The 17,818-nt window shown below is 36.8% G+C and overlaps 1 protein-coding gene across 1 annotated transcript in view; it reads right to left on the bottom strand.

Annotated features, from left to right (window-relative positions):
- Positions 1–17,818, bottom strand: part of MYO16 (myosin XVI) — a 262,514-nt gene that overhangs the window by 6,391 nt on the left and 238,305 nt on the right. The window contains exons 32-33 of the mRNA XM_005516607.2: positions 12,852–13,010; positions 9,301–9,392 (exon numbers count right to left, since the gene is read on the bottom strand). Of these exons, the coding sequence (XP_005516664.2) occupies positions 9,301–9,392; positions 12,852–13,010 (251 nt within the window). The remainder of the gene's footprint in view (positions 1–9,300; positions 9,393–12,851; positions 13,011–17,818) is intronic.

Genomic DNA, 17,818 nt, shown 5'->3' with positions numbered 1-17,818 from the left:
CCTCTGCAAAAATCCTAACCTTCAGGAACCACCAGATATTTTTTTTTTACATTAGAAAAGAGCAGAAAACAGGAAAGGATTGCTTTACCACCAACTACTGAATCAAGGAAAATTAAAAATCTGTTAGTCTACATGTTATTTACCAATCTAATATTTATTTAAATATATAAGGGGAAATCACACAGTAAGCCAAGGGTGTGTTAAGATGCTTAGGTAAGCATTCAACATAAATCAAATCAATATGCAAATTTGTGCTTGATTGGGAAACCTGCATTGGCCATGAACAACCCCAGCATGGAGCAGAGAGCAGCAATGATCAATGAGCTCACATGCTTCAAAATTACAATTAAAACCTTCAAATACAAATGTAACACTGGGATCCAAACTGATTCATGTGATTGTCATGTGAGTGCTGAGACAGGCTTTTTTTTTTGCAATGACAGACCTACTGAATGTAATAACTTGATATGTGATATACAAAAATAAAGTGATTTTAGTTAATTGTTCTTTTAAACTGCTGATGATTTTTCTTTGTGTTGGAACAACAATGTCCAAAACTAAAGCTCTGAATGGATGTCAAATGGGTTCATTGCAAAGGTGAAAATGGCAAAGAAGATAGATGCTCTGGTGCAAATCTAGAATTTTTCTGGAGGAGGTATGCCAGCAAAACATTAATGAGATCCGTAAGTGAAAACACAATTCATTTGCTTTTTTCTAAACAGGAAAATATTTTTTTCTCTCTCACTTAAAATTTCTAATTAAATCAAAAGAAGGAAGTTCTTTTAGAAGAAGCATTGCTATATAGGTGACCAAAGGAAGGGATAATTTGGATGACCTATAAAAATTTGGGATAATCTTAAAAGTAACTTTGTGTTTAAAATAAAATTTAAAAGGGACAACATTTATTAACAAAAATGTATTGCCGCATGATTCAGGCAGAAACGTTTGCTCTTCTGACAAGTAATTTACTGCTGTTTCTTGGATACTTTTTTCAAGGGACAGATTCCATTTCCTTCCAAACATCAGTTGTGGAATGATGCTGGAAGCAGGATAGTCTCGTGTCAGAGATCATACAGACACAGGTACCTTTGATTGCCCAGTCCAGCCCTCTGCTATCACATGGCACTTGGAAAGCTCTCAAAAGTCATCCTAAAAAATTAATTCTACTGTGCCTTAGTTTCACTTTCTGATAGGCTTTTCCAAAATAATTAATGAAAGAAAAGTGTACTAAGGATAATTATCTACTAAATGAACTCTGCCTCCAGAAGCCCTTCCTCACAGACCACTGAAAACTGTGAGATCATGCTTGCAAAAGGGACATCTCCTATCTCTGACTTTACCCTGGGTAGCAGAGGCATTTTGATTTTATTAGAAAGAGAATCTTGGGCTACACACACACCTATACTGTGCCTCAGGCAGGATATTTCATTCTTCATCTCACTGCAATTCTATTCGGGTGGAAGTTGATTTTCTGTCATATTGTTATGGTTTCCCATAGGGTGGGTTCTTTTTTTTCCTAGAACGGGGGGAATTTGGTTTTTTTTTTAATTTTATTTATATTATTATATGTCACCCAGGACAGTTTGCTTTTTGTTTTTTGTGTGTTTTTTTGTTTCTGGTTTTGGCTCTGATTTTTTATTTGTTCTTCATAATTTGTTTTGATTTTTTGTATTTGAGGGGGAGGGAGGTAGTTTTGTTTGGGGTGATTTTTATTATTATTCTTTGAAGTAATTGATTTTAGTCACAAAAGCAGGACCTGTCTTCCATAATTTTGTATCTTTCAGTGAAGTAGTTATACCAATTTTATCAAAAATGTATCAATAGTTATAGCACAATATTTTCAAGTAATTATGTTAGTCATTTCCATACAGACTGGAAGTATCTCAGCAATGAAAAAAAGATAACATATCTTTGCAAAATAAAATCAGCACACAAATCCTTAGTATAACTATAATTTGCAATCTGGTAGAAAATATTAGCACAAGTTAAGCAATGCTCAATAATATATGACAGTATACATCAGGCAAACTGATTACCTGAGCTGGTAATAGAGTTGGACAAGTCTATAAATTCAAAACAGGGGGGTACTGTCTTTATTTGGATCTTGTGGCTTTCAATTTTTAATTTTTGTTTTTTGGCTGAGTGTTTTTCAATTATAGATTTCTGATGTCAGCTGAAAGATGACACCTTCCCAGAGTGACTAAAACATTAACCATCAACAAATACTGAATTTGTTGGGTTTTTTTCTCTAAGGTAGTATTTATCTCCAGATAAACTGATTATAAAATGCTCTCTAAAACCTTCAAGACATCCTCCTAGTTTGTCTCTGATGCTTGAAAAAAAGAATATGTTCAGACAGCAACTGTGTCTTTCTCAAGATGAGTTCTGAAAACAAACCATTTATCACAGAGGTTTTTGAAACAGGTAACAATGCTAATACCTCTTTGCACCTAATCTAACAAAAAATATATGACAAACTAAGTCATGTTGCTACTTAACTGATCTCTGCCTTTTTATGGCATTAATTTATTTGACTAGGTAGAGACTATGTTTGCCACAATGCTTTCAAAGCAATTACAAAAACAATCAACTTGTACTTGCTGTAGTTGGGTATCATCCTTTGTTGTATAAAAACACTACACTTATGGTCAAACAATGTTAGAGGAAAACTTCATTTAATTTAGAGTCTGTTAGCAATCTAAATCTCTGCTATCTGCATGTGGCAGTGTGTGACAGCAAGAGAATGAAGGCCAGAGGATCTCATTTATTCCCTCTCACACTTCTCAGTGGAAGTGCAGTCCCTCTCCACAGGTGCTGTCAGTGGGGTGGTGGACCACACTCCCCTGTAGCTCAAATTTGAAGCCGCCTTTTAAGGTGAGCCTTTGGCCATTGTGGCAGCCCAAGAGGGATAATAATTATACCCTTTAGCCAAACACCAGAGCTTAGGGATACTCAGGAGGTTTTGCTCCCTTCTGTTCTACAATCTCATTTAGCAGGGGCAAATGCAGTGATGATGAAGCGCTGGAGACAGAAAAGGGGCTTTGGAATGTGTAGGGAACTGGCTGTGACATCCATTGATTCAAAGTGGATCTGTGCTTTCACCCATGGAGGTGACAGCGGTCAGATCTGGGATATACCTGCAGCAGAGGGCCATCAGCTCTCCAAGAGCCCTTCAACACAAACAAAAGATAATGTATTTACTGATGAATTAACACTATGCATTACCTCCATTACCATTTAGTCTATAAGGCACATGATTTTGACTGTAAGTCTTCTAAAAATAAAGGCACAATGTGTTATAGGACCTAAATTTTTGTCACTGTGTGTGACATTACAAAGAATATTCTTTGTGCTACTGTCAAAACAATAAATGAAACACAATGCAGGGGGATATACTGATTCAGATAAATGATAAGTATATTCTATGACTTCTCTTGGATGTTACGTGTTTACAAAGGTGTTAGTGGTTTTTTTATTACACCAGACCTGTTTGATTGCCACTTTTTGCTTCAAAGATGATCAAAGATTACTTTCAGCTAACAGGCAAACGTGACAGACAATAATAACGAATGCTAGAGCCCAGTGTTTAGAACTGTGACAAAAGGTGGGGGATAGCAACACATTGCAACACATTTTTGACTATTAATTTCTTTTAAACTTTTGAATTGTCAACAAAAGAAGTGATTGGCAACAAATATTAAATCAAGTAGGAACAAAGAAGACCCTTGAAACCTTAATGAATATGCAGCTCTTTCTGAGGGAAAAGACTGCTGAAAGCAGTGAGATTTCATGAAATAAGAGCTATGGCTTAAGCTGTAATGAAACAATAAATACATACTTCACTAATATGAAAAGACATTTCCAATTTAACATTCTCAGATGTTGGCTCCTGTATTACTGCAATCTGCCAATCTGCACCATGGGGTTTAACAAAATAGAAGAGAAAAGACTTCAGATTTTCTAATATAAACATATGTGAAAAAATAACCATGATTTTTTTATCTCACCTCTTTGAACACATGACAGATAAAACATATTTCAGAAGTGGGTAACCAAAATCCTACACCAGGGTATGTCATATGTCTGTAATTACTTAACCTACCAGGATGGCAAGCTGCTTGTTTATTTGTGTCTTGTTCTGGGAACTTTCCATAGGATTGAATGCATGTGACGTCATCTGATTACAAATAAGGAAATATTCAGCCATTCAAAGCTAAACTGGACAGGGACTTTGCATCTATTAATAGAAAATTTTATACCTTTCTTCTGCGACAACTGAATCATCAGGAGACTATGATTAAGACCTAACTTGCACAGAATGCAACCCTATAAATGTAGGCAATCATTAAAATTATTTTTCTTTTATCATACATGAAAGATCACATTGATATGTGCATAAAGATGAGTATCATATCTGGAACACCATATAGACTTCCTAATTTTTTCTTCCTTAGTTCCTCTCTTTTTACTGCATCACCCTCTGCTCTCTTCTTGGTTCTTTCCCTCCTGTTCTTATCTTCCTTTCAGCTATTTTTTTTTTCATCACTTCTTTGGGTTGATTCCTTCTCTCTGGCTCTTTTGTCTTTCCAAATCCCTTATTCCATTTCATTACTTATCTTCTCTCTCAGTTATTTTATTCTTTTTCCAGTCTTCTTAGAATCATCCATTATCTGTGCTTGGTTTAGTCCCTGCTCCCACCCCCCCAACATGCTTATTATCACTCTAGTCTTTAATTTGTCCCTCACTTCCCATCTGTTCATTATCTTCAGGTTGTCCATCTCATCCTGTTACAGACAGACCACGTTGCTTCTTGCTGCCCACATAAGAAAAAAAGGAATCTTTTAGCTGGCCTGCTTTCCTTGATTCTACTATCTTTCTCACACCACTTCCCACTTCACAGTGAATGGTAACAACAACTTTTAAATATCATTGAAAAAAAAAAAACAAAACCAGCAAACCCAAACCCCCCAAAAAACCTCACAGTCCTTGATCTGTGAAAAAAAGACAAGGCCACTTAACTTTTGTGTGAGGTACAAATATAAAGGCTTGCTTTTATTGACTCTATTTCATCTTGCTGACATTCCAAAGAATTTATATATTTCAATGGTCTTTATGTTCTTTTAAACCTAGACACTCATAGCAGCTGTTGAGAACATAGGAATCACTAAAAACAGTCTGGAGAGAGCCATTGAACTGGTTAAGGAACTGAGAAATGCTTTGTGTAAACAAAAAAGAGCACAGGAGCAATATTGTCTACAGCTTTTTTATTTTAGAGGAGGTTTTGGATTTTAGACCCTGCTAAGCAATTTCAACATTTGTGGAATAGCCAGTATGCTTTGGGATCACTTCCTAGAGTGTGACTGAATAGAAATGACTCTTGGCCATACAAAAATTTTCTACTTAAGCAAGTTTATGGCAAAAATGACCATAAGAAACATGTCTTACATTTTGGTGAGGTTTTTGCCTCTGGAAGGAAATTATGACATAAGAATTTGAGACTACAAATCCAGGTACATTTGGAACTACCAAACTGTTTAGACAAACCACTGAAGCAATTTGAAATAATAAGTATTTAAATAATTTAAAATCTGTAATTTAAAATCAAACTTGGAATGATTTTAAGGAAAGATTCCTAGTTTTCTGCTGTTTGGGGAACAAGAGGCTACCAAAACACTTTCTGTACAAGCTGAGTTAGAGGCATAGCTTCTAAGAGTAAAGTTTTCCTGTAAGGGTAGATTAGGATACTGCTTCTTCCATTCTACTGTAGATTTTTGGCTTATAATTTGGAATATTTCCTTGAATAGAATGTTTTGGTTTACAAGGAAAGCACAAAACACAGGGAAGCTAGTGCGCTGGGTTGGGGTAGGGAAAATGTGTGCCTCTGATAGCAAAGTTTCTGGAAGATCTACTGTCTGAACAAGCTAAAACAACATGAAACTTTTCAATAACTGGTTTCACCCCCAAATTCATGGTTCAGTTTTCATCTTCATACAGAATGAAGATGAAGTTACAGTGTTATATCAGATGTTAGGTTCTTTATGTTTTTATGTGATATTTTACAACCTATTGATAAAAACTCTTGGAATCTATAGCTGTAAAGCCACAAAATAATCTCAAGAAAAAGGTAGTAGTTTAAAAATCTCATTGTTTGCTATTCTTTTGACAGGCAAGACTCTTATTTCTTTTGAAGTATGTTCTTTCGTTTCCAAGGAGACAAAAATTAAACTTTAATATTCTTCCACTTTTTTTTTTAACAGAATAAAGTAGAATTTTATTGCATAACTTTACAATGAGAAATATTTTGTTAGAATTTTAATTTTACAATTTTTGTCCTTTTTCATTCAGTAAAATTTGTAAAAATTTCCCTTTATAACCACTGCCCTAAAAAATTAGCATTTATGGCCAACAGTGAACCTTTTGCTTTTTTTTTTTTTTTCAGCAGACTTCATTTTAAGATGATCATCTGGATGATATTTTATACTCAGTAACTACTTTCAAAAAAGTTTGTTGCAGGATTAATCCATATGCTGCGTGTTGACAGACACTGACCCGAAGAATTATCTCTGGAGTGTGTAGTTTTGCAGTGTGCAGGAGGTGTCAGGCAGTGATGAAAATAACTAACACCTGATGTGACAACACAATGGTACCCTAGCCACAATGTCTAAACTTCACGGAATGTGTACGAGCCTTGAGATCCAGTGACAAAAATGAAATGAACTAACCCTTACTGTCATTTCAGTAAGGAACTAGCAGGGAGATATTAAAAAAACCATCAATGCTGGAAGCCCCTGAAAGCTAATGAACCAGTTTCCTTTAGCTGAAGTGACAGTGTCTGCCAAGATATACAAGGACCTACATTTTTCTCTTTAGAGCAATTAGTCAATTAGTATCTTCACAGACCTGTGAAAAAATATGTCCTACTTCATACAGATGTGCAAAAATTATTTTAAGTGATTCAGTTACTACAGTGAAGCCTGGCAAAGATTTTTGCAATCAGCTTGTATGCTGTTAAAGTCACTAGCAGCATGCTAAGAAATGTCAACAGTAATTAAACCAAATCATTTTCAAATATATGCCATGCTTTGGCAATGCTGAGGAATGCTTTTCACAGCAAGAATTCTCAGCCCTGTGAGGATAGATTTTTTTCTAAGTTCATTTTTTTGGTTTTTTTTTTCTTTTTATGGGAAGAACATTTTTCCCCTTTTTATTCTGGCAACACCATTTTGGTTTATTCATTCAAGGAATTGTATCAAAAACCACAGAACTACAGGTCTCTTCTCTCAACTTGTCACAGTTCTCACTGAGCTTGCATTTATGGACTGTCCCTGCATGTAATTCCAAGTACATTGCATAGAATTTATTTTAAAAATTTGTGAAATACTTTGGCAAAACATCTGAAAATTTGCTGAAAAGTGACATTTCAAAATACTGAAATGAAATTGTGTTCAGGTTTTGGCAAGTACTTGTGGAAAAATAAAAACACATGTCTGCAAATGGTTAACAAATTCCTTCTAAAATAAAACATTTGAATGTTGCTTCCATTTGCAAAGAAATGAAGAAGAGGACAGTGGTACCCCTATATCCAGTTCATTTAACTCTTTGTACTGTACTGATATAGTAATTTAAACATGACTGTCTCGACTCAGGTGACCCTATTAGCAACAGAGGTGTGAGGTGCTTCAGGACAAAAGCATCTCGCTGTGTGAGGTTTGTAACTGGAGCAGAGTCAGGGACTTGGACTTTTCATTTGCTAGAAAGGTCTTTGGCCACTCTCATATGTAATGAGTACTTGGTTGATATAACGAAAATGTAACAGGGACAACTGAAAACATCCTCATGCACGATACTCCTCTGGAGACAGTAGAACTGCAAGTATTTTTTTCACAATAGGGTCAAAGTCCATTTGTGAGAGTCTGAGAGGTATGATGAGGTGAGGTGTGATGTGCAAGATGGATGTGCTCCTGTAATGCCAGGGAAGCTCTGCCTGGCCTTGCTCAAGTGCTGAGTGCTGTCTTGGCACAATTTTTCAGCTCAGAATAGGCACTGTAGTTACGTGCCTCTGACAGTAAGGCAGAAAAACAAAAAGTAAAGGCTTTTGTACTAGTTTGCTCACATACTTATCCTACATTGACACCTATTGTTTTTCGATCTATTGTTTTTCAAAGTTCCATTAACACCGAGTGTGGTGTCAAAGGTTGAATCTTGCTCCTGCTGGAGTCAAAGGCCAAATATTCATGTAACTTGGCTAGCACCAGTGTTTCGTTGTTGTGAAATGTCAGCTGTCCCTCACAGACAACAAGTATCTTCTAATGTGATAAAGCACTTCTCTTACCTTCTGGTAAAATAGTTTGGAAATTGTAAAACTGGTTAATGAGAGGTTTCTGTTGAAAAAGTCTCTTAGCTCCAACTTGTTTCTTCTTTGAACAATATTTAGCTTTACTGTAAACTTCTTACAATCATCTCAAATAAATAAAATTACTTGTGACTACCCTTTTAGGAAAGCACACTGAAGACAAAATAACAACAGGAGAATACATTAATGCCATTAAAGTGAAGTAACATAATAATAAAATTTTTGAAGGCACTCATTCCAGAAGTGGCTATTTAGAAAGTAAAGTAGTTCCCATTAGATATAAAATGTCAAAGAAAGATTTAAGAAAATGTCTTATGAAAAAGTTTATCCCTTTTTTTTCATTTAATGCACATCAAAATTAGTTCTATGTTGCAATTTTAAATTACCTAAACTCATTGGAAAAGTTATGAGAACCAATGCAAGTTTAACACTATCTTAGTACCTACTGCTGTTTTAACTGATAGATATTTTGATTTTGGGTATTTGTACCAAAATTGTGATGATAATTTAAAAAGTCTTCATTGCTTTTATATAAAAATATTATAATATATAAATGACACAGTTATGTATTTAATTCTACGAGGTTCGTGCAAGTATTTCTGGTATGAATGAATCAGTATCTTGAGAGAGATAACATCTTGGTCCTCTCAGGGTTAAAAGACATATTTCCTGCCTGGAAATAGCATCATCCCAACCAGCAACAGTATTTTATTTCATAAACTTTGAACTTACTATAAGAATCTTTCTTGATGATTATTCTTCCAGCAAAAAAAACAAACTTGGTAGTAAATTCATTATTGTCTTTAGCTCAATACAAACCTGTTAAAGAAGTCTGCATTTTTCAATGTCAATACCCAAATTTGAATCAAGAGACAGCTTTCAACATGTGCCTACTGTGATTTTTTTCTCTTTTAGTGCTTCTACCAGGCCGTCAATGAAATATTTACCTGACTAGTGTGACTCTCCCTGTGCCTTTGAATAGATGAGCCTGCTGTAGTGCTGGCCGACAGTCTGGAATATTCATTTTCTTCTGGTAATCCTAAAGAAGAAGAAGAAGAAGAAGAATTTATAATCTGACAATCATGCACTGGTTAATTTCAATATAATATTCAAAAGACCTTGATATATTTTACTAAAAAAGAAACAAAGAAACCCAAATCACACATTTCCTGAATATTTACTATTTCCACTCTTACTGAAACAGAACAAATCTTTTTTACCATGTAGGGATAGCATCATAGGTATGCACGCTGCTTGAAAAGAATGATCTATTGTAACTAAAGAGCTTGTAAATAACACTTTACCTCTACAATGGCCAGAGATTCCTGCTGCAGTGCAGAAATCCCTGGCTCCTCTTCCCCTGGCTTGTTTTCATGGCAGAAGCAATGCAAGGGGAACAGAAACTACACCTGCAGCTTTCTGCTCTCAAATTAATATCTCTGTGTCACACAGGAAGTCAATATTAGGTCCAGGATTCAAAACTTCGTCCTCTCAGTATAAAACATGTTTTTTGTAAGTCATATAATTATCATGCACTCTTGATGTGGGATTTAGCTGACCAAAATTTAGATGTGTAAAAACTAGTCACCCAGTGTAAAACAGCCAGGTAATCTCCTTCAGCAGTCAAGAGAAACAAACACCTCTGCAAAGGGATCCTATGGTGAGGCTCATTGCTTGTGCTTCCCCATCACTGCTGCAGCAGCGGGAATACCATCCACACAGCACCACAGCAGATCTGAAGGGTGGGATGAGGAAGCAAAGGCAGAAGCAGAAACACAGGGAGTCCACGATGGGCATTATTAAGCACCTCACGCACCAGAATCACAGACACCATGGTAGCTCTGTGTATTTGGTCTAGCAGAGCTGCAGATGGTTTTTCCCATAGCAGCCCTGATAGTGTTGTGCCTGCAGTGGGTTACCCTGGATGGATGCCAGGTGCCCACCCAAGCAGCTCCATCATCCCCCCTCCTCAGCTGGACCAAGGGGACAAAACATTACAAAAGGCTTGTGGGTCGAGGTAAGGACAGGAGAGTTCACTCAATAGTTACTGTCATGGAAAAACTGACTCAGCGTGGGGAAATAAACTGAATTTATTTATTACCAATCAAAATCAGAGTAGGAAAATGAGAATTAAAACAAAGCTTAGAATCACTTAAAAACCCTCTATCCTCCTTTTAGTTTCCCCCTTTATAACTGAGCTTTCTGACAACTTTTTAACTAGGGACAACAGTTTTTAAATTTTCTTTGTTCTTCTGAATAAAGCTCATGTAAAGTATTCATAAATATGGATCATTTTCTACACCATCTGGACTTCCTGGGAGCACATAGACAGTGAAGAGGGAAAATCCCTTGTCTGAAGCTCAGGAACCAGATCAAATCTGAGAGAGTCCAGCATTTCAGTACTTTGCTGCTTGCTGCAAAGAAAATCTGACCCTGTTCTCTCAGTAGTTGGAACTATGTGTCGCTGCTGAAGATGAATAGATCATGCAGACACAGGTCGAGGTGTGGTGAAAAGAAGAGCAGAGTTTATTTTTCCTCCCAGGATTTATAGGCTTCCTACCATGGCCAGGGATTGGATGGTCAGGATAACACTTTCTCACTGCACTGGCCATGAGAAATGCCCATCACAAGACGTGTAACAGAAAGAATGTACACATATCTATGTTTACAGTTACTGTCCTGGGAAAGTCCTTAGAAAACTATGTCAGCAATCTCAGAAGCTGAGTTTTCAGGGCGACAACTATGTGTTGTTTTGAAGTGGGACTGTCACTTTTTGAAGTTGGGAAATGATATATTAGGCATGTACAGGGGAAAGGTGTGACATCCAAAGTCTCTAGTATACTGATAACTTTGTAAATTATATGTCAGTTACCACTATTGCTTCCTTATCTACATTAAATTCTCTGTACTCCAACTACAAGTTCTCCTTTTGGAAGATCACATGTTTTTGGTCAAATGAAATGTTTGAAATTAATTTCCCTGTAAAAAAAATCCCAGTTTTTGTGAATGTAAAACAACCCCCTTTTCTCAAATAATTTCCCGAACTAATAATTTATTTACATAGATTCAATTTGGATACATCTCAAATAAAGTAATAAAAAATATCCAAATTTTAATGTGAAGTACATTCTAAAAGCAGGTGCTATTTATTTAATTTAAGTAAAAGGTAGAATGTAAAATATTTTCAAAATTCTAGATCACCACAAATGAATAAAAATACTTTCTTAGGCCAAGCAACAAGTTCTGAAAAATATATTGATTTTGTACTATGTTAATACACTTTAGGATTGACTGCCCAGGACAGCCTTGAGCTAAGAATCAGATTATCAATGATTTTCTGTTTATTTCTGTAAAAAGCACTTTGATAATTGGGCTTATCAAATAAGTAAAGTTTCCAAGTACAGCAACAGCACCTTGTCACAGAGATGGCAAAGAGAGGTTTGGTAGAGTTTGGAAAGACAAATGGAGTAATCAATTATGTACTAAGAGCTTTCCTTTACGTACACCTAAGTAAATATTAGGATACCACAGTTGTGCATTGAGTAAGACCTTGTTTAATTCAGTCCAAGGTTGGAAGCATCAGTTTAGCTGGGCCGGGGGCAAAATTACAAGAACCTAAGCTAATCAGGGGTTCAGTCTGGAGAACAAACTATACCATCTGGATTGGGCTTTCCTGCAACTATTCTCAAGTTACCAAAGGTAGGTTGAATTTGGTTTTTTTTGTTGTTTGTTTTTGGCAAAATTATTTGCTTTACATTATTGCTGCAATTATATGTGTCACTGTTTTGGGTGATGTAGGATCACCACATTTAGCATTGCAATGTAAAAGGTTATTTCAGGCTTTCTGATTACTTTCTGTATTTGGTAAAAAGTTCTTTCTTTCAGCCTAAGAACTCTCTAAGCATGGAAAACTTGCGGTGAAGTCACTGATAGCACTGAGCTGTAGAAAAGTGCTACTCCTCCTATCAAAAACAAAGTAAAGAAGAGCAGTTATATTTATTGTACAAAATGAAAAAGCAACTTCTATTAAAAATCTGAACTCAGAGAAGTGCTATTTCCTTAGGATTAATTCTTTTAGAACCTTGAAGGATATTCTGTCACTGCTCTTGTAACATTTTTGTTGCAATGATAAACAATATTTCATTCAATAACGTACCTACAGCTAAGGGAGATCCTGATTTTCTATCTTCTGTCCCATTTGAATTGATTATAGGATCAGAATCTCAAATCTCAGTCCTCCCCTCCATACCTTAGGCTGCTTGTAGACTTGGAGCTGAAGTAATTACAAATTCCTCAACAGAGGCTGTTTTATTTTCTTCACATTCAACTTTTACTGGAGAGGAGCTTATCAGTTCACACATAGAAAGTTAAGCCTGTTCCAGAAACAGCTATTTCACAACTCAGAAGATTCCAGCCTGACTATATCTTACAAAGCTCATTCAAGGAAACGCTTCAGCAATTTTGTGTTAAAAGAGTTTTGGGATTAAAAACTACTTACCATTTGATACTGAATTTCCATTTTCAGCAGTCACAGAGCTGGACAATGGATTAGATGACTGAGTTCCATGGTTATTTGCATTTTTATCCTGCGTTTCTGATCCCGGATCTGATGTATTTGGATCTTCCCTGCTCCTCAAATTCAGATTAGTTTCAGCACCTGACAGAAACAGAAAAAATGATTGTCCTTTTAATTAGTGACTTTCACATGTAAGTAAATGGAAACTAAACTAACACAGAGAGACCAAGTTACTTTATTAAATTAATCAAATTAATCCCTAAATTCACAAGTTCGGTGATAAATGTGAAAGGTTGAAAGGTTTAAATCAGTGATTTTTTGTAGGCTTTATTTCTTTTTTGTTTGTTTGTTTTCTTGTGGTTTTTTTGTTGTTTTTTGTTTGTTTGTTTGTTTGTTTTGTTTTTTTGGTTACTGCTCCACTTGAAGCTTTTTAAAAGTTCAGGGGAGTGAAAGACCTTACAAAACTTCATTTGTATTGTTTATTTCACACAAATACGAGTGGATATAGTTCACCAAGTGTTTGTATTGTCTCTGTTTTAGATTCTATTTCACATGAGCTTACATAGCAGTGTCATCATTACAATGCCTTTCATCATTGCACTAAAGCATACTAGCAACAGATACAGTGGAATCTTATCCTTTTCTTTTACCACCTACCACAAGAAACAAACTGGCTTTTGAGATTAAACCATAGTAGCAATATTCCTCCCAGCAGGTCCTCCCTGTGGCCACTGTTTATCAGCCTCAGGGATCTCCAGCCATCAGTTGTCATTTTTTATGAAGTGCCAGGTTTTCATGTCAGAGCCTTTTAGTTAAATTTCTTCAAGACATCAAGAAGAGGTCTGATCCTGTAGGAGTTCCAAAGCTTTTTACAATCCACATGCATTTTTTCAAAGAGAAGGGCAAAACAAAGCCCTTGTCTTCTTCTCCCTCTGACTGATGGTACACCCAGGAAAAGCAGAAGAGCTCACAGCAAAGCGCCTGCAGCTTCCTCTGAGCCTGCCTGGCTGTGACAGCCCAGTGCTCCACAAGAAACAGGGCTCAAGGCATTGGCTGTGCCCGAGTGGTGCTCCCCACTGGACTTCAGGGGCCAGGGACACGTTCAGAGCTGGGAGACAGGAGGGATGGGGACAGTAGGAGGGACCCCACTGCAATACCTGCATCCCAGTGTCCCCACTCCACTCCAGTGTGACAGGGCTGATGAAATGCTACGCTGTCAAGGTTATGCATTTTTTTAAGGATATATCTCTTTTTCTCTGTGTTGGCTTTATTTGTTGGTTGGTGGGGTTTTTTTGTTTGTTTGTTTGTTTTTGTTTTGCATTTTTGGGGGTTTTTGTACATGTTGAACATATAAAGCATATCCTTTCCTTGTCATAGTCAGGCTTGATTCATAGAAGACAAAGCTGAATTTGGTGGTTTCTCCTTTTCAGTCTTCCTAACTCTTCCCACTTCCTCTGAGGCCTGGCCTGAGCTGCAGGGCTGATGTATTATGGCTGACCCTGGTGCAGAGGTCCTCCTGTAACATTCTAAAATGAAAATTTTCCTCCTATGACAGCTCTGAAAGAGCTATACCTTGATTTTGGTTGTCATAATGACAGCATGAACCAATGGAGGTCAAAAGACTAGGTACTAAAACCAGCATTACAGCATTCATTCATACTTCCAATAACATCCTCAGCTTTCCTGAAGATATTATATATTCTTATAAATACCAAGCACATGAAAATTTTTCAAGGGGAAGGAAAAACATTTTTTTCACCAGGTAATAGATACTTAACCTGAAGATTTTCTAGCCCAATGTTGACTCTTCTGTCATTTTTTCATTTTTATGCCTGAACTAAAGAAAATAGTCCATCTGATTTGGGAACACCAACATTAAAAACTTAATTAATGAAATGAAAACTATAAATCCATTCTGGTTACCTCAAAATATTTAATTTGCTTGAAAAGGTCTTTCCTATTTTTGTTTAGCTATTAGTTATTTAACACTGAATTGCTCTTAATATTTTCTTATCTTAAAACAAATCTGCCTTGAAAAGTGAAAAAATTCATTTTCAAACTGTCAGATAAAACATTTCCATGTTTGTTTCATTTTTGTCCCTTCCTCCCTTGCCCTCATTCCCTGATCATTGTATTTTGCCAGATCTGACAGGATTCAGTGACACTGTTTCATAAAATGGATCTTTAGGCAAATGTGCTTTGTATTGAAAAAAATTAGGCCAGTTCTACCCACAATAACTGATTAGGGGGAGGCTGAGATGGAAAGTCTGAGATGGAAAATGCATATGGTACAATTATAAGAGCATGCCTGATTTAGCTTTTGTACAAGCAAGTTGACTGCAAAATGCATCTTTGCAGCTCATTTTAAATTTGTCTGAAAAGGAAATGTCACTTTTAGATGTTAATAGTCAGTGCACTTGCCTATAGATCATAATCCACCTACATAATTATTGTGCCACTTTTTACATAAAGCTTCTTGGGGAAGTGGCTGGGATCCTTATTTTTCATGGTATTCGAAAGATTTATTGATTTGCCTGACATGTGTAGTTCATTTGAGAATGAGCAAGTAGAAAGAATTTTTCTTGCGTTGCCTTTTGAAGAAGTCTTTTGTTTCATATATATCTTTTCAGGGCATTCATAACGGGCTCTTGGAAAAAAAAAAAAACTTTTCTCCTTAGTATCTGTAGAATGAAATACTACAAAGAATTGTGGATAGCTACTATTAAGCTAGAATATCATACTAAACTGGCAGAAATAAGTAGTGGAATATGTGCAGCATAGATTTGGGGACAGCTATCAAGACAGAAATTTGTTATTCTATTTGCTGTATTCAATCATTTTAAGAAATGTACCCCTTTAGTTGCTGAACAGAAAACTATATAGAGAAAATATATTTTATAGTGCCTTATTTCACTGATCTTGGGGGTGGGAAAGAACCTTATATTTTATTTCAAAACAATCTGGATTATATAAAAGTACTTGAACTAATTTCCTATATATAGGCATCTTCAGCTCCTTATTGGAGCAGATTCATGTGAGTCTGTAGAACAAATTTAACTGTGTACATCAGCAAACTTCAACCAGGCATCAGGAGGGTGCCCCTGAGACTGGCTCTGCTCCCCCTGCCCCAGCCTCTGCTCACAAGACTACACTCCAGCCCTGAGCATGTACTGTGTCCCGCTCTGGGCTCCTCAATACAAGACAGACAAGCTACTGGAGAGGGTCCAGTGGAGGGTCACAAAGATATTGAGGTGTTTGGAGCTTCACTCTTGTGAGGAGAGGCTATAGGAGCTGGGCCTGTTTAGTCTAGAGGAGAGAAGAGTGAGAGGGGATGTCATCAACACACATAAATATCTCAAAGGTGGGTGCCAAGAGGATGGTGCCAGGCTCCTTCTGGCATTGCCCAGCGACAGGACAAAGAGTAGTGGCCATAAAATAAAACACAAGAAGTTTCAGCTCAACATGAGGAAGAACTTCTCTACATTAAGAGTGGCAGAGCACTGAACAGGCTGCCCAGGGGGCTTGTGGAATTTCCTGCTCTGTAGACATTCAAAACCCACCTGGACACCTTCCTGGGTAATGTGTTGTAGGTGAATCTGCTTTGGCAAGGGGTTGGACTGGGTGTTCTCCAAAGGTCAAATCCAGACCTGTGAATTCTGTGATTCTGTGGTTGCTGGAGTAAACTTGCTCCAGGTTATCAGCATCTTTCTGCATTGGGAAGCATAAACTGGCCACAGTACCCAGATAATGAGGTGCTGGGTGGAGGAATGACTGACAAGCCCTGGATGCTGTTGGCTGTCTCTGCTGCCAAGACTCACTTCCAGCTCCAGTCCAGCTCCCAGGGCTCCCAGTGCACTTTTCCCAGGGCTGCTCCCCAGAGTAGCCTGATCCCTATAGAATTGTACAAGGTAGTACTTTTCAAGGTGCAGAACCTTGCATTTGCTTTTTCATTAAACATGCCAGAAAGCCCTGACTTTATCTTTTGTGCAGGGGCATCCCCCTCTGTCCTGGCTCCATACTATTCAAAATATCCTTGAGCAAAACAAAGGTGTCTCCTGACATTTTATGATAATATTTCTATTTAAAATTCCTACTGATTCCTATTTTATCTGTCAAGTATTGGTCTGAAACACACTTTCTCCTCATGTTTTCTTAGTCACGTAACACAGAAGTTTGGACTTTTCTCCACATTAATATCAGTGCTCCTGCTGCCATCAAACCATGCAAATACAAGTATGCAGTTCTCTTTGATCCCTTATCAACTTTCTGAACTATCAGAAATATTTTGGGAAAAAGGAAAAAACCCTTGTGGTTCTTACATTTGAGTATCTTCACCAATGTAATGGTTTTGTTAGCTTTTTGTTCAGACTTGTGCTCTGCTGTTCTCACTAGATGGATGGCTATTTACCAGGTTTCAATATTATTTTTTTTAAAGTAACATCATCTTCAACAGTTTTTAGCTGGTAATAAATATTATTTGAAGAGTCATCCATGCCTACTTGCAAGAGACTAGCTACAGAGAGGTATCAGCTGTAGGAACATGGTGGAAGTTCATGATTATAAGAGGAATAAAAGCTTTAAGTAAAAATGTAGTCTGAAAAAGTGAACGGTAATTGTATTATTATTTCAGCAAACTGACATTGCCAAAAAGATATCTCTGACTCCTAAAGTAAAGTAAAGTAAAGTCCTGCTCTGACTAATCTTGCAGGTAATGAGGATGTATGGACTAAAAGGATGTTTGGATTGAGGGAATCATTTGTCCCTCAGCTGTAAATAGTGCTAGTACCAGTTACTAGCTGTGAGCAATCACATGTACAGTGCTTTTAATCAGAGGATGACCAAGTGTAACAGTTATTTCCTTACAAACAAGCTCCATAGTCCAACAAATCCACAGCTAATTGCATCAGCATTACTTGAAAAGTGCAAGAGGAACAATATGCAAAAGAGGC

The sequence above is a fragment of the Pseudopodoces humilis genome, chromosome 2 (genome assembly GCF_049639895.1).
Source record: "Pseudopodoces humilis isolate 2021_Gansu_Grassland_sample_001 chromosome 2, ASM4963989v1, whole genome shotgun sequence".
Classification (NCBI taxonomy): domain Eukaryota; kingdom Metazoa; phylum Chordata; class Aves; order Passeriformes; family Paridae; genus Pseudopodoces; species Pseudopodoces humilis.
Note: the sequence above shows the minus strand (reverse complement) of the source record. Positions and strands in the feature narration are given on the sequence as shown.